The following is a 23,766-nucleotide window of genomic DNA, read 5'->3' as shown; positions in this document are numbered from 1 at the left end:
TGTGGGTACACACATTTGATATGGTGATAGAAAATGGGATAATCACAGAGGGGGGTAGCGGGGTAGCGTCGGCGCTGGTAGATGACGTGGGAGGCGGTGGCGGGAACTGGCGGCGTCGGCGGGCTGCTGCGCTGGGCTGGCGTACGTCGCTCTATGGGGAATTTGACCTTTTTTTTTTTGGCTAATACCCATATTTTAAAAGTCGTTAAAAATAGGATTTGTTTATCAGAATGCATCAGGGTAACATCAATATCTAATGTTACTAACAGAAAAGTTTTACACTGTTAAGTTATCAGCTGTTAAAGCCTGTTTTTATTTCAACGAGGTGGCAGCGCTGGTAAAACTCCTATTATTCTTAATAGTTTAAATTGTCAAAAAGTGTAAAACTAAACATAGCTCTGAGATTTTTGAAATACCATCCAATCAGAGGGACTTGTAACTTGTGTATGTGACCTTAATATTGTATTTATTGATTGTGGTGCTCGTATATTCGTGTTCTAGTTCTAACCTCAAAAAAAAACAACATATTTAAGTTAATTTGTATTTTTAAATAGAGCTACAAAGTGATTCCAGCTGTTTCCACCTCTGAAACCTTTTTTATCTTGTAGAGTATTTAATTCTCATTAAACTCGGTTAGTATAAAAGTGCACTTTTCTGCACTTTCTCTAAAATTTAGCTTTAAAGGCTTCTACCTAATATGGTATATTTCTCGCATTTTTGTCTGGTAAATGGCAGTTTCGATGTTATCTTAAGAGAAACAGTGTGCAATTATATTTCTTATTAAATAACGATTGTTTTAAAATTATTTTACAACATCATTTCACTTACCTAACGTTGATATATAGGATTTTAGTATTTTTGTTAAGAATTATAGTGATAACAATACAAAAAATTACAATTTCACTAAAAAAATGGGAAAACAAAAACCCCAACAATTTTTTTAAAATCAGTTTAATCTTTAAAAAAAAAATCAAGAAAAAAAATTTTTTATTTGATTAACAAGAAAAAAATTTTTTTCTTAAAAAAAAGGCGGGACCACGCCTAATTTTTTTAATTTACTTCCTTTAAATTTTATATACGTAATTCTAAAAACAAAACTTTTAAATGCTGCTTCGTTTTTAAGTTATTAATTAATGCCACAAAAAGTGGGCAAACTCCCCATAGTGGGTCGGATGCGGCGATACGCGAAGTGCCCCGTTGACCGAAAGAAATTACACGTGTTCACTTGTACAAAATAGGCGGGGGAGCGACCGCGGCTTATTCCTTTGAACTGCCAGAATCGAACTGCCTTAGTCTAAGCTGAGTTCCGCGCTCCAAAGCGCAGCGGAGACTTCACGGATGGGTGCTGTGAACAGAGCGGGAGAGCGGTGCACTAGGAGAGCGGTGCAATTGGATAGCGATGCCGGGGCCTAGATTCGCCAGACAGTGGGCCTGAACATTCCGCCACCTTGCAATCGCTAGCGTGGCAAAAATAGACGGAAACCCGGCCAGTCGCCTACGCCTTAAGCCGGCGTACAGGCGCCGGAGAGGATCCACCCGAACACCGTCTTCTGGGCTACTGGCAGTCCCTCGTCGACCATGTGGAAGCCCGGCTGTATCACCTTCGAGTAGACGTCCGCGCCCCGGATCGATGGAACCGCTCATTCGTGAGCGGTAGTTCCCTAAACTTATTGGATCTTGCCGGCAAGAACGCTGCGGAGAAGCTGGCTGTTGGAGCCGGACTTTTTCCAGGAAACATGTTCGTGCATGTGGAGCAGCGTGTGATGGTTCCGGTCGCACGTTCTGCACCGATCACCGCTAGGACAGCTTCCAGACAGTTTGCGCAGTACTGGTTTATGAAAACTGCCCGCAGCCGCTTCTCTGCGCTCAGCTTTAAAAGCCTCTGACACTTCCGAAGAGGATGGATTCCGCGGCAGATTCGGCATCGGTAGGATTAAATACCTCTCGTACGTCTGCTATCCAGCCATTTTCCTGGTTAGAGTGTGGATAAGGAAAAAAAATTAACAATGACGTGGACAATGGTTACGGACTAAGGTGTATAAGAAAGGCGGCTCGTTACTAGGTAGTTTTGGACGGCTCTCTTGGAAGAAGAATCGCCTTGGTCACTGGAAGTTGACAATGCCGCGTGCTGTACGAATGTCGACAACGTGGACATTGCCATCGGTTGCCGGAAAAACGGAGTCCATTCTTCCGAGTCTCCACTCATTTGAGGGCGAATTGTCATCTCTAATGACGACCATGTCGCCGACACGCAGATTTTCTGTGGGAACTTGCCACTTGTTGCGCTTGTGGAGCTCCTTATGGTACTCATCCTTCCATCGAGTGCGGAATTGTTCGTGGAGAGACTTTAAGTGCTGCCACCGGTTCAGAATGGACTTGGACTCGCCCTTTACTTCAGGATCAACTATGGATAGAAGAGGTCCACCGACAAGAAAGTGCCCTGGTGTCAACGCTAAGAGATCAGTTGGATCCTCGGTCATGGGAGATAGCGGTCTGGAATTAAGACAAGCTTCGATTTTCGCTAGGAGGGTGGACAGCTCTTCAAAGGTGTACTTCCGTGTAGCGGTGGATTTGTAAAACAAGGTCTTGAAGCTCTTGACACCAGCTTCCCATAGGCCACCCATATGGGGTCCCCAGGAGGAATGAATTGCCAGGTGAGCTGCTGATGATCATACGTATCGGTTACGGACTCTTTAACGGCTTGCAGGAAGTCTCGGGAAAGCACGGTGGAAGCGCCGACGAAGGTCTTTCCATTGTCGGACTGGACTTGGCGAGGACACCCCCTTCTAGATACGAATCGAGCGAAAGCGGCAAGAAACTTCTCAGTCGTTAGGTCGGATGTAGGCTCTAGATGGATGGCCTTTGTAGAAAATCAAACGAAAACCAACACATACCCTTTTATAATGAGACAAGCTCTTCCGGTATAATTATACCCGTTACTCGTAAAGTAATAGGTTATAGTAGATTCGTCGGAAAGTATGTAACAGGCAGAAGGAAGCGTTTCCGACCCCATAAAGTATATATATTCTTGATCAGGATAACTAGCAGAGTCGATCTATCCATGTCCGTCTGACCGTCTGTCCGTGTGACCGTCTGTCCGTGTGTCCGTCTGTCTGTCTGTCCGCATGAACGCTGAGATCTCGGAAACTATAAGAGGTAGGCTATTGAGACTTGGCGTGCAGATTCCTGAGCTTCTTACGCAGCGCAAGTTTGTTTCAGCAGAGTGCCACGCCCACTCTAACGCCCACAAACCGCCCAAGACTGTGGCTCCTACAGTTTTGATGCTAGAATAAAAATTTTAACTGAAATGTATTGCTCTCGTCAATACCTATCGATTGACCCACGCCCACTTTACAGCCCACAAACTGCCCACAAACGTCAAAAAATTGTAAATATGAACGTGGATATCTCGGAAACTATCAAAGATAGAGGGGATCTCAGATTTAGATTCCGTAGCCTTGTGCGCAGCGCAAGTTTGTTTCGCGAATATGCAACGCCCACTCTAACGCCCACAAACTGCCCAAGCCTGTGGCGCCCACAATTTGTATGCTATATAAAAAATTTAAGCTGAAATGTATTAGCCTTGTCAATACCTATCGATTGATCCAAAAAAAAAATTGTCACGCCTACAAATCGCCCAAACCTATGTATTGGTCTCGTCAATACCTATCGATAGATCCAAAAAAAATTAATCTCGCTTTGCTGCTTGCATATCTTCATTTCCCTTTGATCCATTTAGCTGAGTAACGGGTTCTTCCTTGTTTTTTATATCAAACGGAAAGCGGTGATTGTCTTCGACATCGCTGGACAAATCGATGGACATACGCGAGGACCCACAATGCTCTATCTAATTTGGAAAAGCGATCCAGGAAATCTTCTGTCGGCATATACACCACATGGGCTTTGACGGCACGCTTTTCGATCTCGGTCACAGGCAGGTCGGTTCCCTGGCTTGGCCAATGATCGCGTGGACGTTGCAGCCAAGTGGGTCCATGCCACCAAGGCGGGATATCCACAAGCTCTTGAAGGGAAACTCCTCGACTAGCAAAATCAGCTGGATTGTGTTCTGATTGGACGAGTGACCAATTTGCTGCCTCTGTGGACTCGGTGATCTTAGTCGCCCTGTTGGCAATGACACGCTGGTATGGCTAACCATGCTAGCACAATCGTGGAATCACTCCAGCAACGGAGTTTTGAGGTCAGCCTCGGCATATAAAAGGAGAGCCCCACATAACTCCAGCCTGGGAAGGGGAACCGTTTTGACTGGCGACACACGCGTCTTGGCCGTGAGCAAGTGCACCATTGTTTTATGGCCCATCTCTACGCGCACATAGATCGCAGCTTCGTATGCCTTTTGCGAGGCGACACAGAATCCGTGATGCTCTACGCGGAACTCTAGACGGAAGGAAACCCATCTGGGTATTTGACCTGGTCTAGGACTGAATAGCTCTGGAGAAAGCTGTTCCACTTCTGGCAAAGCTCAGATGGAAATTTATTGTCCCAACGTAGATCCTGAAGCCAAATCTCTTGCAGAAAGATTTTGGCACACACAACAAATGGAGCGAGCCAGCCGGCTGGATCAAATATCTTGGCAATTTGGGAAAGGACTTGGCGTTTCGTGTGAGAGATTTCCGTTGCTAAATCTGGTGGGACGAAGAAGAACTCATCGGACGTCGCCTTCCATCGTACGCCGAGAGTTTTGGCTGTGCTCTCAGTGTCGGTCTCGAGGAAGTCTGTTGTCAAAAAATGATCGCTTTGGATATTTTTTGTGGTTGGAAGTCCATTTTCTCAATGGAAAGCCCGCGGAATCTAGAGCACTTTTTAGCTCGCGAACAATGAGCTTAGCGTCCTCGGCGGAGTCAGCTCCCGAAAGGACATTGTCTACATACATATGATTTCTAAAGACGTGGCTCGCTCTTGGATGGCTGAGCTGCACGTCAGTTTCCATCTGTTGCAGAACTCGAATGGCCAGGAATGGCTCGCAATTGACTATAAAAGTTACCGTCCTTAATTCGAAGTCTCGAATGTGCCCCTCGCTGTTGCGGAATAAGATGCGCTGGAACGAGGAATGCTTCGGATCTACCCATATCTGCCGATACATTTTCTCGATATCGGCACTGTAGACGTATCGGAAATATCGCCACTTCAGGATCTGGATAGTTAGATCGGACTGTAAGACTGCGCCAGCATAAAGGATATCATTTAAACTGACCCCATTCTCTGAAGGGCTAGAGGCATTGAAAACCTCACGCAACTTGGTGGTTGTACTTTCCGGCTTGAGCACGGCATGATGCGGAAGGTAATAACTGGCAGAATTATGGGTAGGACGGACTTCTCTTATGTAAAGGAGGTAGAGATACTCTTGAACCACGGAGTCGTATTTGGCTTTCAGCTGACTGTCCCTCCTTAGGCGTTGCTCGGTTCCTAGGAACTGCGACAACGCGGAGGATCTGGACTGACCTAGGGCGGATTTTGCGTTTTCAGGATCACGAAACGGAAGACTTACGACATACCTGCCGTTATCGTCTCTCGGAGAAAATTTTCCTCACAGGTCAAATCGGAAGATTTTTTCACTTTTACTGGCAGATCCTCCACCTCCCAAAAGCCTATCCAGGGGTCTGTCAACCGTGTGGGAGATTCGCGTGGAAAAGACAGAAATCTGATTTTCCCTTGGAGCAGGAACGGGTCCTTTTAGGATCCACCCGAAAATGGTTTCCTGACCAAGGAGAGAGCCACAAATGTTTGGCCGGGAGCCGCTTTGGACTGTAGAGTCCGTGGACCCAGTAGCGGTAACAACTGGTATATTTGGTCTTGAGCTGGGTCTCGGAGAGGGATTCGAATGCGATGGGGAGGAGCTGCCTCTGTGTAGTAAGGTGTGATGGCGGCCGCGGCACGTAAAGCAACTATGAGTGCTTTCACAATCACGCAGCTGATGCCCTAGTGCGAAGCAGTTCAGACAGAGCTGCTTTCTCTTTATATATGCCGACCGCTCGTCGACCGTCATCTGGAGAAATCGTGCACTTGTGCGGACAGGATGGTTTCCTTTTTACAAAGGTCACAACCTTTGGGCTTGGGTGCTACCCTTGTCTCGTAAGAATTTATTCTTCAAGGCGCTGCACTGGGGGCTGATTTTTTTGGCAGAGATTGACTCGAGCCTGACGGCCATACGTCGTCTAAGGCTTCTAAGGTCCGGTGACGCTCCGTAAGGAACGCGTTCAACTCCTTCCGCGTCGAAATCTCGGCCTTGTTGTGCAGGAACTGTTCCCACAAGGATAGCGAGAGCTTAGGAAGATTGGAGTACCACATGTACACTAAGAGGCAATCCCAATTTTCGGTTTGAGTTCCGGACATTTGTAAAGCCATGAGGCAACCCTGGATGGTGCGTTGAAGTAGTATGGAAACATGGATTCTGGGACAATTAGCATAGTAATGAAACGACCTAACGGCTGACTGCTAGCTCTAATACGGTCCCATAATAGGGGTTGAAATCACGACCGCGCAACAACCCGCAAGTAGCCGACATATCTCAGTCAAGGAATTATTTTCCATTCTCCGTACTTGTAATTTTAACTCGAAATAAAAAGTCAGAAGTTTATTTTGTAGCATAATAATACATCTATTCATTTATTTTGGTATTGCGAACATGTTTTTTACGTTATTTAATCTTTTCATTCTTTTTTCTAGATTATAGTATATATTCATAATGTTGAGTGCTTCCTTTTTGTAATCCAAAATTCGATGGCATACACAAGTATCAACTCCCTCGGTGGCTGCATCATTGCTCCACACGCAGGTGTTCATATGATATCCATGAATAAATATTTTCATATTACCTCCATCACATTCAAAGAGTTTTGATTGTATGAACTGGAGCCGTACATAGTGTGCATTGAACAGAATTCCGTCAAATGCGTTAAGAAAACTATTTATTTCAACTGAAAGCATGTTGTTTATCTAAGTCTACAATCTCGTCTTACACTTTTAAATATGGTTACACAATTTATAAGGAAATTTTGTATAGGTTTTCATCTTCATCTGTAGCCCAAGGATGTGCATTCTCGAAATTAAAAAAATGAAAATCATTTATTTTTCCTCTTCTTTTACCCAAAGATGTACATTCTCGAAATTCAACAAATGAAAATCTTTCATTTTTCCCAAACTCGAAATGATTTTTACCAAACTGTCCCCTATTGGCTACCTGAGTATGATTGTGTGTATAAATTGAAAAGATCTTTCCTTTTCCACCTGCAGCAAAGTATGTGCGACCTCTTCTAACCAACACTCTCCTTTATTCTATGATTTTGTGTCTCCTTTATCGATTTGATGGTGTCCTATTGGTTACACTTGTATCAGATATTTTTCAAAATCAATACTTCTCATCTCTTCTAAAGTTTTTGAATTTTAAAAAATCTTAAGTATGCACCTCTCATCTCATCTCACTTCAAACACTATAAATGATCGAGGACAATAGTTAGTCTTCCAAAAAGAGTCTTGAAGTGGGATACTCTGCTACGTCAAACACAACTTAAGTAAAAGTGAAAAAGTGATCGTAAAAAAAGAGTTAAAGCAAAAAGAATAAAAGAAAATGAATAACCAAAATCAGTTTTGTCAATCCTGCAAGTTATTCTTGCAAAATAATAAGCAGGCAAATCATGTCCGTTCGGAATTGCATAAGCGAAATGCAATTCAACCCCTTGACGGAAGAAAGAATTACATGTATGTAAATGATGGATCGGACTTGATCTTACCAGAGAATTTCTTGAGCAAAGCTGGATCGTCCCTGCTACCTCATCTCAGCATTCTATTAGAAAGTTATACTTCAGAAAAAGTAAACTTTTTAAAGATGAATCTGAAAAAATTGAAATAAAAAGTTTTCAAAGTAAGATGACGATCATGAATAAAGATTCTGATTTAGAATGTATCTTCCATAAACATGCCATGGAAATAATTTCAAAAACTCAAGAATTTCAAGAGAGAGACAGTGGATGGCCTCTTATAAAATTGATTCGCTTGAAAATGAATGTGAATCATTATACACCGATGGCTGGTTCATCTTTCATACCACTACCATGTTTCCATATAACGAAAAAAGCAATAGTTAACGTTTGTAACGAAACTGATCAATATTGTTTTAAATGGGCCTTGATTTCTGCCTTAAAAATTGTTAACAGGCCGCAAAGATGTTCGGCATATAATATTGATATATCGCTGGAGATAATTCGTATAAGTGATGAAATAATATTAGATTTCACAGGGTTGACTTTCCCCCTTGAAATAAAATATTTTAAAAAGGAATACTCATATGAGTTTAGTTCGGATATAATGAAGAGACGAGGATAATAATTGGACCACTTTTTCAATCGGAAGTGGAAAAACCTCTTTATATCAATATGATGTTTTTGGAAGAAGGTGAAAATGGACATTACATGCACATTAAAAATATTTCAAGGTAAATTCTTTTATTCATTTTTAAGCCCGATGCCTCCGCGAATGATCTTGCCGACAGCGGGCGGCGATCGGGCAGCCAGCGCCTCAAAGATTATACAAAGCTCGGCAAAAGCGGTGCGCGGATAGGGATTACGGCGCGAGCTGTAGCGCATTACCAGATAGTGATAGTTAATAATGGGGGTCATCAATTCTGCGTGGCTCATGAAGGCCAGCACAATTGCATAGGGCATGATGAAGATCTCGCAGAAAGCGGTGGCTTTTAGAATATTTGCCGCTTGAAACTCGACAATGGATATGATAAAACGAGCACCCCACCACGAGTTGTGACCAATCAGATTGAGCAGCTTGAGCGAGTAGCTGGATGCATGCAGAATCGAGTAGAGCATCACAGGGATCAGAACAAGCAACGATTGGCGGATGTTGAAGAAGATGAGGGTGTACATCATATAGTAACACGAGTCCTCCCCAAACAATCGGGTAAGGAATTCCCGGCTGAAGGAGAACGCGGGCACTCTCTAATGCAAACGCAGGGCAGATATAGCCGCATTGGCCAGCAGGACCTTACTAAATGCGCTCTGTTGAGAAGTGAAGATGGGCAACACATAGCTGACTGTGAAGAAGATGACCAGCAGCCGCAGGGCCCACAGCGCCGAATCGATGCGGTTTGTCTGAAAATGCTGTAAGAGCTTAGTCTGCACATTTTGCGATTGAGATTGCTGCGGTTGCTCCTGCTGTGTTCTTCGGAGCTGTTGATCACGGCGCTATCAAACCGCTGAGGTTGGTCGGTGGGTGTCGTCATAATGGAGTCGCTTCTGTGCTTGATTCCTCTTCGGTTTTCAGTCTTTCGATTGGTGTATCACTCGTTATGATCGGATCATCACTGCAGATTTTCAATTCTTCGTGTGTACACATAGTAGTCGCCTTCACACACTCTCCTGGTGCGCTTCGTCACTGCGAGGACTGCCGCCCACAGTGGTCTTTCGGCAGCGGTTTATGATGCTTAGGACAATATCAATAAGCAGCGCCTTTTCCTCCTTTTATGATGTTTCAAAATTAAACAAAAGTTTTTCACGCAATTAAGTACGTATTGGTCGCTGACTGGTCCGTGTGGATTGCAGATGGACTGACTGAACCGAAGTGTGCTTTTGATTCTAAACTAGATAAATTGGTTTTAGAAACAGGAAAAAATTCAGGAATAAGACTGTAAATTCCTTGATAAAAAATTTAACTAAATGGAGTGATGACTACTTACATAAAATAGTTCCTATGAAAATGACTCTGAATGACCAGCAAAAATTTGATAATTCATTGAATTGTTCTATTTGTCAGAAAGGTTTAGGGACTGATAGGGTTAGAGATCATTGTCATTTCACAGGTCGCTTTAGAGGTGCAGCCCACTCTAAATGTAACTTGGATTATAAAGTAAAATATTTAAATGCTTAAGTGCAAATAGTTCTGAAATTCGTTTTCTCGATACATATAGATTTATTTATTTATTTATTTATTTCGCCAACGGAATTCCTTTACTGGCTACTTATACAATTCAACAACTTATCTTACGTACTAAAATTTTCAAAATAATTGACTAACTTATGCTTAAGAATTGATTTACTTGAGAAGTAGTCTAATTGCATATCAATTGGAAGTGCGTTAGGGGCACATTTTTGGAATAATTTGAACGCCGCAGCTCGAGAAGTTGTCTAGACGGGGCGTGAAAACCAACTTTTGAGAGTAGTTCGAATTTCAAAAATTGTTTCTGTAGTCGTTCTATTCTGTTTCCATGAATGGTATTGAAGGGATTCCAAATAAGAGACGCATATTCTAGTTTAGATCGGACAAATGCAAAATAAGGCGGAAGTTTGGTGTAGGGATCCGTGAATAGTGATGCGTTCCGTTTCACAAATCCAAACATAGCATAGACCCTGGGCATGATGTAATCGAAGTGTGCTGCAAACTTAAATTTCGACTCAAACAACACTCCTAGGTCCAAGGATTCCTGCCGCAGTAGTAGAGGTTGACCATTGATATTATAGGATGTGACGAAATTGTATACGGACTTACTGTAAGTGACATAGAAGCACTTGCTTATGTTAAGAGGAAGCGAATTTCGGCTACACCAAGAGCTCAACGAGTCTAAGTCATGTTGAACCAATTGTAAGTCTGTCGCTAATTTAATAGACTTACAAATTTTTAAATCATCTGCATACAGGAGACACTCTGAAGATAGACAGAACCTCACATCATTAATGAAAATGATGAAAAGCAGAGGTCCCATAGCACTCCCCTGAGGGAGGCCAGAGGTTGCCAAATAGGAATCCGAGAATTTTACGTTAATATTAACTCTATAAAGTCGATGGTTTAAATATGATTTTATCCAGTTTAGTAATGCCGAATGTATACCCAAGCGGGCCAGTTTTGCCAGCAGGGCACTGTGGCTAACTTTGTCAAAGGCTTTCGCAAAATCCGTGTAAATAGAATCAACCTGAGACCGCATAACAAAGGCATAAATGCAATAGTTGCCGAAAACGGCAAGATTAGTCGTAGTTGACCCACCTGCAACAAAACCATGCTGAGAAGTGCTTATATATGTTTTTACAAGAAATTATAATTTATGGGCAACAATGAGTTCGAAGAGTTTAGCAATATTACTGATATTTGCTATAGGCCTGTAATTGGCAATGTTATTCTTCGGCCCTGATTTTAAAATTGGAGTCACGGATGCGACTTTCCATCTATACGCAAAGTGTCCACTAGAAAGTGATTTATCAAAGAGAATTTTTAGTGGAACGCATAGCACCTCTATACAATATTTCAGAAGGTAGGCCGGAAGAATCATCAACGTCTTCCACAGCCCTATGAATATTCTTTTCTGGCACGGTTAAACTACCTAAATTCAATAGAGAAGTGATCGCATTTAAGGATTGAGAATCATTCTAGGCTGCTGTTGGCTCAAAATTAGCTTTAAAATAAGAGGCAAAGAGATTTGCAGTTTCTGTATTTGAATAGGAAGATAAATTGCTTAGAACATAGCAGATGGGACTGAAGAAGCCTTCTTCTTCGAATTGATGAATCGCCAAAAAGAGTTGGGATTCATTTTTAGCCCGTTCTCAACACTCGCTATATACTGAATGTAAAGAAATTTATTTAGAAATTCGAATTCTCGTTTGTGCTGCAAGTGTCTATTCCAATCACCAGGATCCTGTGTAACTAAAAACCTTTTATAGAATTTATTTCGAAGATTTTAAAGCTTTTTCAAACCTTTCGTATACCGTGGCAACCTTAACGAATTGTGGACCCTTTCTCGAGCATTGTTCTTAATGATGTTCAAAATAACAACTTAAAAGTGTCATAACACGACTCCAAACTGACATGTAATAAAACTGACTCCCAGTAAATGGCAGAGATCTCATTTCTGATGGCACAAAGGCTGGTTTCATTGAAAATAAATCTAGGTGAATATTCAGCTGAAAGCGCAAAACTGTAAAAGTTTATACCTAGTAGCAATGGTCTATGATGGATATCACAAATGCTTATAGGTGAATTACATTGGACTAAATAAAAGTTAATATCAGCGCTAAAGAATACTAAGTCTAAAATTTTATGTAAATTATTGAATGTATTATTGACTTGTATTAAGCCCATACTGAAAATATCATCGATGAAAAGAATCTCGTGTGGTTGATGTATGTTGCTTGGCAGTGAAGAGTGATGCTCCGGATCCTGAGACCAAACGGGGGATGATAGATTAAAGTCTCCAATCTCACATATATGTTGACGGTCCTGCAGATTATTGTAGATGTCGGTAATGTTTTCCAGATGAGCCTTGAAAAGTTTATATGAACCTTTCGGTGGTATGTATGACACCACAATTTGCAGCGTTTCCGATTCTCCAATTATCGACACCGCAACTTGATCAAGAAGGGTATCTTCAATGAGAAGTCCAATTGACAAGCAGCGCAAATTGCAGCGAACAGCAACAATTACACCACCCCCTCTAGCACAGTGAATTTTCGTGCTATCTCTGTCTTTGCGAAACACATGGTACAAATTGGAGTCGAAGAATTAATTTGATTAAAAGTTTATGTTGAGCCAAGTTTCAACTAAAACTATATCATCAAACTCGCATTGGGATGTGGCAAGGTATACTTGCTCCGCCTTTGTCCGCATTCCGGAGATGTTTTGAAAATAAATTTTTAGTGGGGCCGTACTCACAATAGCACGATCAACAATCTCCGGATTCGCATTTAAGGCATCATAGTCCAATGCCCTAGGAAGTATTTGTTCTTTCGTTCCCAATGTTGTAGACCCGCAGATCGCCTTCAGTAATGTTGTGTTTTTAATACGAATTTTATCATGTGGACTAGAATCGATGCATTCCTGAAGTTTGCTAGATACTTTTAGTAAAGAGCAACTAGTTCTTAAGAGCGATGGCAATGTCGCCTTTAACAGAGCATATCTATCCAAGTTGAGGAGAGATGGACAATGTTGTTGTTGATGGTGCCATCGGGAAGAGCCACACAAAGCAGTCGATAAGAAATCCAAGCAATTTCGTAGCGTCAGAGAGAAGCGCGGTAATAAGGAAATGATATTGTGATCACGAGTATCACTCAGAGCAAGTTTCGAAAGCTCCAGCCGTTGGGTTTTTGTTGATGGTTCAATTGTGATAAGCGCACAACTCCGACGAGCGCGCTTAGAGCAGGAATCTTGATGAAGTATAATGAGAGCGGCTCTTCAAAGAGCATTTGACGATCGTCGTGCGAAACAGACAACGACAGCTCAAGCTGATATTGTTGTTGCTTTGATTGTGATGGATGCACATCCCCAAAGAGCGCGCTTAGAGGGAGAAGCGTGATGGAATATGATGAGAGCGCCTCATCGATCAGCGTATGACGAATGTCGCGCAAAACAGACAACGACAACTCCAGCTGACGTTGTTGTTTGTTTGACGGTGATGAGCGCACAACTCCGAAGAGCGCGCTTAGAGCGGGAATCTTTATGAAATATGATGAGAGCAGCTCTCCAGAGAGCGTTTGACAAACGTCGCGCGAAATAGACAACGACAAATCCAGCTGATGCCGATGTTGTTTTGATTGTGATGAGTGCACATCTCCAAAGAGCGCGCTTAGAGCGGGAATCTTAATGGAATCTGGTGACAACGCCTCTCTAGTGAGCGTTTGATGAACGTTAGACAGAACAAAAAAGGAAGAATCCAGCTGATGATGTTTTTGATTTGGGAGTGACGGGCGCCCAATACTTGTGCACTGGGAGCGGCGTATGAGTGAGTAATGGTAGCAGCTAGCGATATCGAAACCAGCGGACGTTGACATTGCGAATAAGGAGCATGAAGATGAGGAAGAGGATCATAAAAATTTGCCGTAGTCAAATTGACTCCAGAGGCGCCGATTATTGGGGGTTTTTTGAGTCCGATATGTGATGATTGTGCAAATCCAGAACGTTCCCATCAATAATCGGCCTATCCCTGTGGATGAATCGACTGACCTTGATTGGGTTGGGCCAGAACGCATCACTAAACACAGTCTGAAAGTGCTGCTCAGGTATTCCTCATTTAAAATTGACGAATTCCAGTGTAGCAACATCTACACCATTTTTGACTAAAGGCTTGCAAATTATGGTGGCGGTATCCACACCTAGCTTATTTGCAACATATTCACACACAGAATCAGATTTTACGTGTGCTCTGAATCTACCAATATGAAGGAATTTATTGCTCGGCACAACTTCGAGTACTTTACAACTAGGAGCTTGACCAACTATTTGCCTCTTGTTCCTGTTATTCCTTGCATGTTTCCTGGCGGCAGTATAAACTGGTGCGGGGGGTATCAGGTCTGCGTGGTTGGCTTTACGAGCAATTGAAGAAGCTGGAGGCAATGGTTTCACCACTTTTTTACGCTGACTAACATTGCTATTGTCAGTGGTAGAATTGGGAAAAGCTTTCAGAAACTTTGAGTTTAAATCCATGTATAGACTCTTCAGGTCATGAAGTTCTTCCATTACTTCATCGATTTTGGAGTATTAATCATTACTCACAACACAGCGATCACACTGCCAGAGTAGATTCGGCATATTTGTTAATAATCTAATAGCATCCTCCGGGAGATCAACACATGCAGTGTGAAAAATACGACGACAAAGCGATGAGCAACGAACCGCCTCAAAACCGCGAAGCTGCGCTGCTGTAACTTCAGCATGTAACTCGGAGCAAGAATAGGAATTCATAGCGAAAAGAAAACACGTCTGACTACAACGAATGCTAATCAGAGACTGATTTATGCCATCAAGTTTAGATACCCAAGCCTCTAATTTTGTTGATGACCAAATGAATACTGTAAAGTCATTTTTTAGTAATGATATTAAATTTCAACTAATGCGTAAGAAGGGTATATTTCCCTATGAATATTTAGATTCCGCTAGTAGAGTCGAGGAAATTTCCCTCCCACCAAGGGAAGCATTCTATAGTAATTTAACGAAAAGGAAATGCTCTCAGGAAGATTATGATCACGCTCTTAAAGTTTGGTCTCATTTCTCATGTTCCACTCTTAAAGATTATTTATAATTATATTTGAAAACTTATGTATTCCTTTTAACTGACATTTTTGAAAACTTCCGAAAAATTTGTATGCAAATTTATTCACTTGACCCAGCTAAGTATTTTACGACACCAGGTCTATCTTGGGAGGCAATGTTGAAAACTACAAATATTCAATTTAAATTGCTGACAGACATAGATATGTATAGATGTATTCAAAGTAGCATTCGAAGTGGTTTAGTTCAATGTTGTCATAGATATACAAAAGCAAATAGTAAATATTTTTCAGATTATGATTCCTCGAAGGAGTCTTCATTTTTAATGTATGTGGATGCGCATAACTTGTATGGTTGGGCAATGTCACAACCTCTACCATATAAAGACTTTAAGTAGATGTCTACTACAGACATAGACAATTTTAATATTCATAATATTCCATTTGATAGCAAATACGGTTACTTTTTGGAAGTGGACTTAATATATCCATACCGTTTACATGATCTTCATAATGATCTTCCATTTTGTCCGTCAAATTGTCTGGCCTCAAAAGAGGATAAGGTAAAAAAATTAATTGCTGGCCTGGGAAATAAGAAAAATTATGTAATACATTATCGGAATTTGCAACAATGTACACAAAATGGGTTAGTATTGAAAAAGATCCATAGAGGTGTTCAGTTCTTACAAAAGCCTTGGCTAAAGAATTACATTGATCTAAATACTTTACATAGGCAAAATGCAAAAAATAAATTTGAAAAAGATTTTTTTAAATTAATGAATAATTCTGTTTACGGAAAAACAATGGCAGATCACGAGCGCAGGGTCGATATTAAGCTTATTAGTACATGGGAAGCTCAGGATAGCACCAAGACTGAACGAAAAGCACATTGTACCAAAAAGTTAATTTCAAAATCCCATTTTCATAGTGCAACTAAAATTAATGATAATTTTTATGCAATTCAAATGAAAAGGTTGTCCGATCTATTTAATAAGCCAATGTATTTAGGATTTGCAGTATTAGACTTATCGAAATGGAAAATTTATGATTTTCACTATCAATATATGAAGCCAAAGTTTCAGGAAAAGTTACTCTTAATTAATATGGATACTAGTTCATTTATCTATACAATAAAAACTGAAGATTTTTTTAAAGATATTCGTAATGATCTTGAAGAAAAATTTGATACATCGGACTATTCAGATGAAAAAATTAATCTATATAACTTCAAAAGAGTTAACAAAAAAAGTTTAGGATTTTTTAAAGATGAGCTTAACGGTAAACTCATGACAGAATTTGTAGGTCTGTGCTCAAAGGTTTATTGTTATAGAATAGATCAAGTTGAATCTTCACATAATAAAGCAAAGGGAGTGAGTTCACGAAATCTTACAATTGAACACTATAAAAATGTTTTGTTATCTGGGGCCTCACTATATGGTAATAGAACAATGTTTAGATCAAAAGCACACAAAATATCTACAGTTAAAGTAAATAAAAAAATTCTTTGTGGCAAAGATAACAAAAGAAAACGTAATGTTAATGAAAAAAAAATGGGTGAGATGATACAAAATAATTATGTGAACGATGGAGAATCATTAGATAGCCTTAAATTTCAAAATGAACATCTTGAAAAAGAACTATTTTATAAATCACTTTAATTGGAGATGTTTTATTATGATCGAGACTTTGGAAAATATAAATGAAAATGATTTTGAGTTTGTAAAAAGTATTTTTATTATATTTAATTTAAGTTTAAAACATTGTTCAAAAATATTAATATTAAACTTAATATAAGATAAGATAAATATATAAATAGAAATTAATATACAAATAAAAATTAATTAAATAAATCATTTATTATACTACAAAATGTCTTCCTTTTTATCCAGCTAGTCTTTGAAAACCCGAGCTACTTAACCAAAACATTATTTCCTTTTCGCCTTACAACTTTTTCAACTAGGTATGTGTAAGGAAATCGTGTTTTTTTCAGTTCTTCTTTACAGAATCCGCCCTGAATCGGGCTACCATCTAAATCTTCAAGTAAGTATGTTTTAGGGTATGTACTCTTCACCTTTCTAATTTTAAAGATTTCAGTTGTATAGTTTGGTGTATACCCTTTCTCAAAGACATGTTTATATTTACTGATACGAACGTGGTCCCCCTTACGGAATTTACCAGCAACAAATATTTTCAGGTGATTATACGATGTTTGTAATATTTGTTTTTCATTGGAAGAATTGACTTTACTTGGACTCAGTTTTATTGTTCTATGCACTCTATTATTATATTTATTAATTAATTGTTTATACATATCTATCCACTTATATTTTCCATTGAAACTAAACTCACGCCACATTAATTCTTTAAGAGTTCTATTGAAACGTCCAACTATTGAAATTTTTAGAGTACTGAAGGTTGAATAATGATTTATCCTATAACTTTACATTAATACCTTAAATTTAGAATTATAGAATTTAGTGCCATCATCAGTTTGCAGGTTTTTTGGTGTTCCATGATCCGATTTAAATATTCTCTCCATGGCTTGGGAAACAACCTTTGCATTTATTGATTTCAATGCCTTACCCCAAGCATATTTCGAAAATGTGTCTATAACAGTCAATTAGTATCGGTACCCAGCATTAGATTTTGAAAAAGGCTCCCATATTAACCAAATCTTCTTGCCATAGATCGTTTATACCCCTTGTAATACCTCGTCTTCGTTAAAAGTGTTTTCGAGATGGTCCGTGCAACTCATTTACGATTTCTCGCCTCATCATATTTATATATTAGGCTGAAAAGCGACACCTAACTCAATAGTGGTTTTTTTCGGTAATGACATCGGTTTTGTTACATATTTAAATATATAGTCCTCAATGGTTTTAATCTTTTCCAGAATTTTGGCTAGAATTTGGTCAGCGCTGTCGTCGACTGATCGTCGACACACACATATGTCAAGCTTAGAAAATAAAATTGAATTGTATAATAAGAGGGCATTATACCATTTAATTTTATTTTCTAAGCTTGTAATAAGCAATAAAATTGAATTGTATAATGCCCTCTTATTATACAATTCAATTTTATTTTCTAAGCTTGACATTTTTGTGAGTCGACGGTTAATATTTTGAGTTATAATTTCTCTTAAATCTTCTCCCAACTTTCCGAGGATCTCATCGGTATATTGTTTCGTTTCTAGATCATCGTTGTCTAAAGGTTTAGTTCCGTTTTTGATACGTTTATTTTGAGCATTTAGTTTACCGTTCTCATCGATGAATAATCCCTCAGTAGACTTAACACGTGTTAAGTTTTTTCAAATTTTCAAATCGTTCCTTCAACTGAAAAATGTCCAAACTTGTCGACAGACATGATGTTTATAAATGTAAAACGTATTTGCCCTTCCTATTTATACCCATTAAAATATAATCCTTTTCTCACGCAATTTCTCTAGTATTGAACAAATGTAATTATTGTGACTGGTGTTACCGGCTGCTTTTGATGCTACCAAAATTTTCAATATACATAGTTGGGTTTTGATTTCTGAAGAGTCATGTAACCAAAACCTGTTTTTGAGCGCAGTGGAGTAGACGTTGTAGGACTTAGTCTATCAACTTCTTTATAATATGGCTATATTTGTATGCATTAAATAATAGATTTGTAACTATAACAAGAAAGAGCGCTATAGTCGAGTACCTCGACTATCAGATATCCGTTACTCAGCTAAAGGGACCAAAGGAAAATGGAGATATGAAATAAGCAAAGCGAGATTGAAATGCGCCACCTACCGGCGGTAGACAGATTTAAGCGACGTGGGGGTGGATTTTGGCACAATCGATAGGTATTGACGGGACCAATACATTTCAGTTAAAATTTTTTATCTAGCATGAAAATTGTGGGAGCCACAGGCTCGGGCTGTTTGTAGGCGTTAGAGTGGGCGTGGCATATTCGCGTAACAAACTTGCTATGCGCTCAAGTCTACGGAATCTAAATCTGAGATCCCAATTCTCTATCTCTGATAGTTTCCATGTTCATATTTACGATTTTTTGAAGTTTGTGGGCGGTTTGTGGGCGTTAAAATGGGCGTGGCAAACTTCTATTGGGTCAGTCGATAGGTATTGATGAGAACAATACATTTCAGTTAAAATTTTTTTTCTTGGAATAAAAACTGTAGGAGCCACAGTTTTGGGCGGTTTGTGGGCGTTAGAGTGGGCGTGGCACTCTGCTGAAACACACTTGCGGTGCGTAAGAAGCTCAGGAATCTGCACGCCAAATCTCAATAGTCCAGCTCCTATAGTTTCTGAGATCCCAGCGTTCATCCGGACGGACAGACAGACGGACAGACGGACATGACTAGATCGACTCGGCTAGTGATCCTGATCAAGAATATATATACTTTATGGGATCGGAAACGCTTCCTTCTGCCTGTTACATACTTTCCGACGAATCAAGTATACCCTTTTACTCTACGTGTTTGTGCCTAACCGAAGTAGACACTTCTGGGTCACACCGCGGGTCAAGCACTTGTCGCTGGCACGCTTTGCTGGCAGGACGATCGCGTCGCGGCAATGGTAACGATGGTTACTGCGATGCCAGACCACAGGCGATGCTGAACTGCGCTGAGGTTGAGCTAACGTGGTTAGCTGCTAGTTGAGATAGTGTATTACGAGCCCTATTCCTAGAGGTAGGAAGTAGAACCGCGGAGTTATAAGGTGTGTTGATAACTGATTTATTCTTCATTTGATACATGCTTATATACTACTTGGAACACGGAAGTTTAGTGTAATGATTAGTGAAATAAGCTATATTCTAAAGTAGGTCAGGGAATTATGATTATGGTAGCAGTTTGCGTATTTGGCGCGGCTGACATTGCAATATGTGCTGACTGCATTGGCGAGTCAGTGTGCCGTTAAGTCGGTGAGACGGTGAGTTAGTGAGACATATGATATGCTGATCAGCAGTTCTCATCTGCAATGATTGCTACTGAGCGCCTGGTACCTTTAGGTACGAACATTCTCCCCCCCATTGAGGGGTACCCTCAATTAAGGCGTGATGTCCGAATTGCCGAATTGTATAGAAAGCACCTAACAAATCATTGACTGAGGATCCTCCTTCAGATCTTCTTGATGCTGCTTTACACTCCCCTTTGCGATACAATTGCCATTACCCTGGGGACTGAAATTGTGCCCTCGTAAAACTTGATCATTTGGCATGTCTATGGTATGTGGACCTTCTGCAACAAAACTAAGATATTTCTTGGTTAAGTTTAGAAATGTTGAACAAAAGTCAGACTTCTTGTAGGTTTTAAGTTGATGAAAAGTCGGTTCTATATAATTTGGTTTTTCTCTTGCAGTGCAAAGTTCAGTCAGCTGCAATAAACCATTATATGTATCGGTTGATTCTCGATCGGACGAGTCAGTGTCGCTAGTTTTAAATTGGCTACATATATTTTCAGGCTCTTTTATTTTATGATCTATCAATGCTACGTTCGTTGAATGAAATCTTAGAAATGAAATCCAGAAAACCTGTGATTACATACCCAAGCCTTGTGCCTTGGGCCAACGGTCTACTAGGTCCTAGTTCAAGAAGTTCACCGGTTATTACAAGAGCAAATACTTCAACCCCTAAGGTTAGGTCAATCGGTCCAGGTTGCCGAAAGTCAGGATCTGCTAACGGCAGTCTCTCGGGAATATTAAGATCGGTTGCAATCGATACTGACGGTTTGTCTGTAATGACCTTGGGCATAATAAATACCTCTAATAGTGTTTCAAACCCTGATGTACATGATGAGAGCTTTAGTTTTGATCTGATTGCTGTTGATATTTTTCCTCCGATTCCAGATATTTCAGTCGGTGACATTTCCTTAACAGATAGCAGATCTGCCATCCTCCTTGAGATAAGATTCACCTGTGATCCACCATCTATTACAGTGCGACATGTTTGTAGGTGACCCGTTGGCCCTTGTAATGATACCTTGGCGGTCGCGAGTGGAGTATATCCTCTAGGGTTGTCGTAGCCTGCAATGGTTACTGCGCCGGCCACTGGATTGCTAGTCGGTCCTTGGTGTAACAGTGAATGATGCCGTTGCTGGCAGACTCGACAAGTGGCTGGTGATCTACAGTTTTCAACCTTATGAGCTGTAGATAAACAATTTGTGCATGCTCCTACTTGAACAATGGCTTGGCGCCGTGTTTCGGGGTCCATTTCCTGGAAACAACTGCATGCTCTAAGATGATGTGGTCCTAGATGACAAATCTTACAGCTCTCTTCGTTGTGAACTGACTGATAGCGGAGTGTTGCTGTAGGTTGAGCGCTTATCGTCTCCAGCATGCAAGCGCGCCGCTCAATAAACGTCAGTACACTCTTTAACATTGAAATTTTCGTTGGCGCATCCGCTGAATTTTCCAATGCAGCTAGAGACTGCTGGTCTAGTTTTCTTCTGATAATAAAACACAGGAGTGGATCCCAGGATTTCGTGCTGACATCGAGGTTTTTAAGAGTACTCATTGAGTTTTTGATAGTGTCATGTAAGGCCCTTAGTTGCTATAGCGGCGAATACTATTATCTTTCCGTTCTGGTACCTGGCCTTCAATCGCAACCAGGTGTCGTCATAGCCACCCTGTGAGAAGGCTGTGTCTGTCAAGACGTTCCTCGCTTCACCACGAAGCGAGCTCTGTAGAATATGTAGCTTTTGACTGGCCGAATACGGTTTATTATGTACCAATATTACGAAGAGATCATGGAACCGTGGCCAGTCTAGATACTCGCCGTAGAACTCCGGAATGCTAATTGGCGGAAGTGCCAAGTTTAGGCTCATTGGCGCGTCGTTTTCTCGAAGCAGGTTCATTTCGTATTCCTCGTATAATGGGTGGCATTGGGCTAGCTCTGCTTCTGCCAGAGCTGCGGCCCCAGCTGTGCTATCCAATTTCTCGTGGGCTTGCCTCAATAACGCCCAATGGAGTTCCAGGTGCCTTTGTAGGGCTGGGGTGACGGTTGGGGCGTTCAAGGCTAATGTTAATGATGATTCCAATTCGTTGCATCTTCTCTGCAACTGTCGGATCACCGTGTCAATTGTGGAGTCTCCTTTGACTTTTTCTCCTGTTGTGATCTTGAAGTTGACCGAAGTTCGTCTGGGGGCCTTTGGAAGCCCGCTTCCAGTCGGCAAGTTGTCCAGAAAGATATTCTGATATTTCTTGACCAGCTCCGTAAGTGCTACTAGTCGTGAAGAGTACTCACTTCCAGTGGGTAATGCCGCTTGCTGAACTTCTTCATTTAGGTCGCAAAACTGCTGCCAGAGATCGTTTAACTGAGTTAGCTTACCGGAATAATAGCCGTCTCGGTGGCGTCGGTCGACAGAATTCTTGCCATAATTCTTAATGAGCTGTTGGATTTTCCCTTGCAGCTCGTTTTGGGTGTCTAGTTATCGATTGTATAAATCGATTCTTGTGTGACTTGTTTCCTCTATGAATGAAGTAGACATGTTGTGTGTCTCGGAAACAAAGAATCCTGTGAAGCCGGATGAAGCTGATTAACCTGTGAAGCTGGATGAAGCTGAGTATCCTGTGAAGCTGAATGGAGCTGAGTATCCTGTGAGGCTGGGTGAAGCTGACGTTCCTGTGACGCTGGATGAAGAAGCGTATCCTGTGAAGCTGGATGAAGCTGAGTTCCTGTGACGCTGGAAGAAGAAGGGTATCTTGTGAAGCTGGATGAAGCTGAGTTCCTGTGACGCTGGATGACGAAGCGTATCCTGTGAAGCTGGATGAGCTATGGTTTCCAGGGCGGGTCTTCTCACCGGTCAGAGGTTCAGCCGTTGGTGGGAAGGGGGTTGCTTGAGTGTGATCCTTTGTTGGTAAAGGATCACGTCGGGGTCACCAATGTTTGTGCCTAACCGAAGTAGACACTTCTGGGTCACACCGCGGGACAAGGGGGTAATGAGCACTTGTCGCTGGCACGGGGACGCTTTGCTGTCAGGACGATCGCTTCGCGGCAATGGTAACGATGGTTACTGCGATGCCGGACCACAGGCGATGCTGAACTGCGCTGGGGTTGAGCTAACGTGGTTAGCTGCTAGTTGAGATAGTGTATTACGAGCCCTATTCCTAGAGGTTGGAAGTAGAACCGCGGAGTTATGAGGTGTGTTGATAACTATCTTTATTGGGTTGTTGATCAGGGCTTAAATATTATTCTAACCCGGAACTGGGTGTCTACATTATCTGCGTTGGTGCTGCCCGGTACTTGCGTTGACCTAGTTTGGCCTTGGCTTCGTTGGCTGGTCATCTAGGATGCAATGTCAGCAGCAATACTACCTTTTGGGCTGTTCTGCTGAGTCTTGGTCGATTGTGCCACACTTGCAGCGTCGGCACTATATTGTGCTGCTACTGTGCGCCTGGTCGCTGTTCCGTATAAGTTGCGTTGATCATATGTTCTTGTTCGCTGATGTGTTGTCGACCCGTGCAACGCAACCTGGCTAGATCGAACCGAGTAACCTTGGTTACGAACAATAGGAAACATTATTCCCCAACATGATCGGACATGTTCCTCTAAGATAACCATCTTTGAATACTTTGGGTGTGCGACCTTTCACACGTGCACAGCAACACCTGTAATAATGAGGCAAAAGGGTACGTGATCACACCTTTCTCCAACATGATCGGATATGTTCCTTTAAGATAACAACCTTTGGATACTATGGTTGTGAGACCTTTCTCACGTGCACCTTTCGTACCTGACTATTAATATTCTAATTGTCCCAGAATCTGCGTTTCCATACTATTCGTAGAAGTCC

At 41.2% G+C, this 23,766-nt stretch overlaps 2 protein-coding genes across 2 annotated transcripts in view; one reads left to right on the top strand and one right to left on the bottom strand.

The window, feature by feature from the left end:
• The window catches only part of LOC119562379 (techylectin-5B-like), a 76,057-nt gene that overhangs the window by 5,683 nt on the left and 46,608 nt on the right, over positions 1 to 23,766 (top strand). The window lies entirely within an intron of this gene.
• On the bottom strand, positions 8,460 to 9,247 carry LOC119562378 (Krueppel homolog 2-like). Its single transcript, XM_037875539.1, is given in 2 exon segments — positions 8,460 to 9,184; positions 9,187 to 9,247. Coding segments are annotated over 2 exon segments (786 nt in total).

The sequence above is a fragment of the Drosophila subpulchrella genome, unplaced genomic scaffold (assembly GCF_014743375.2).
Source record: "Drosophila subpulchrella strain 33 F10 #4 breed RU33 unplaced genomic scaffold, RU_Dsub_v1.1 Primary Assembly Seq430, whole genome shotgun sequence".
Taxonomy (NCBI): Eukaryota; Metazoa; Arthropoda; class Insecta; order Diptera; family Drosophilidae; genus Drosophila; species Drosophila subpulchrella.
This window is presented reverse-complemented; position numbering and strand designations above follow the sequence as displayed.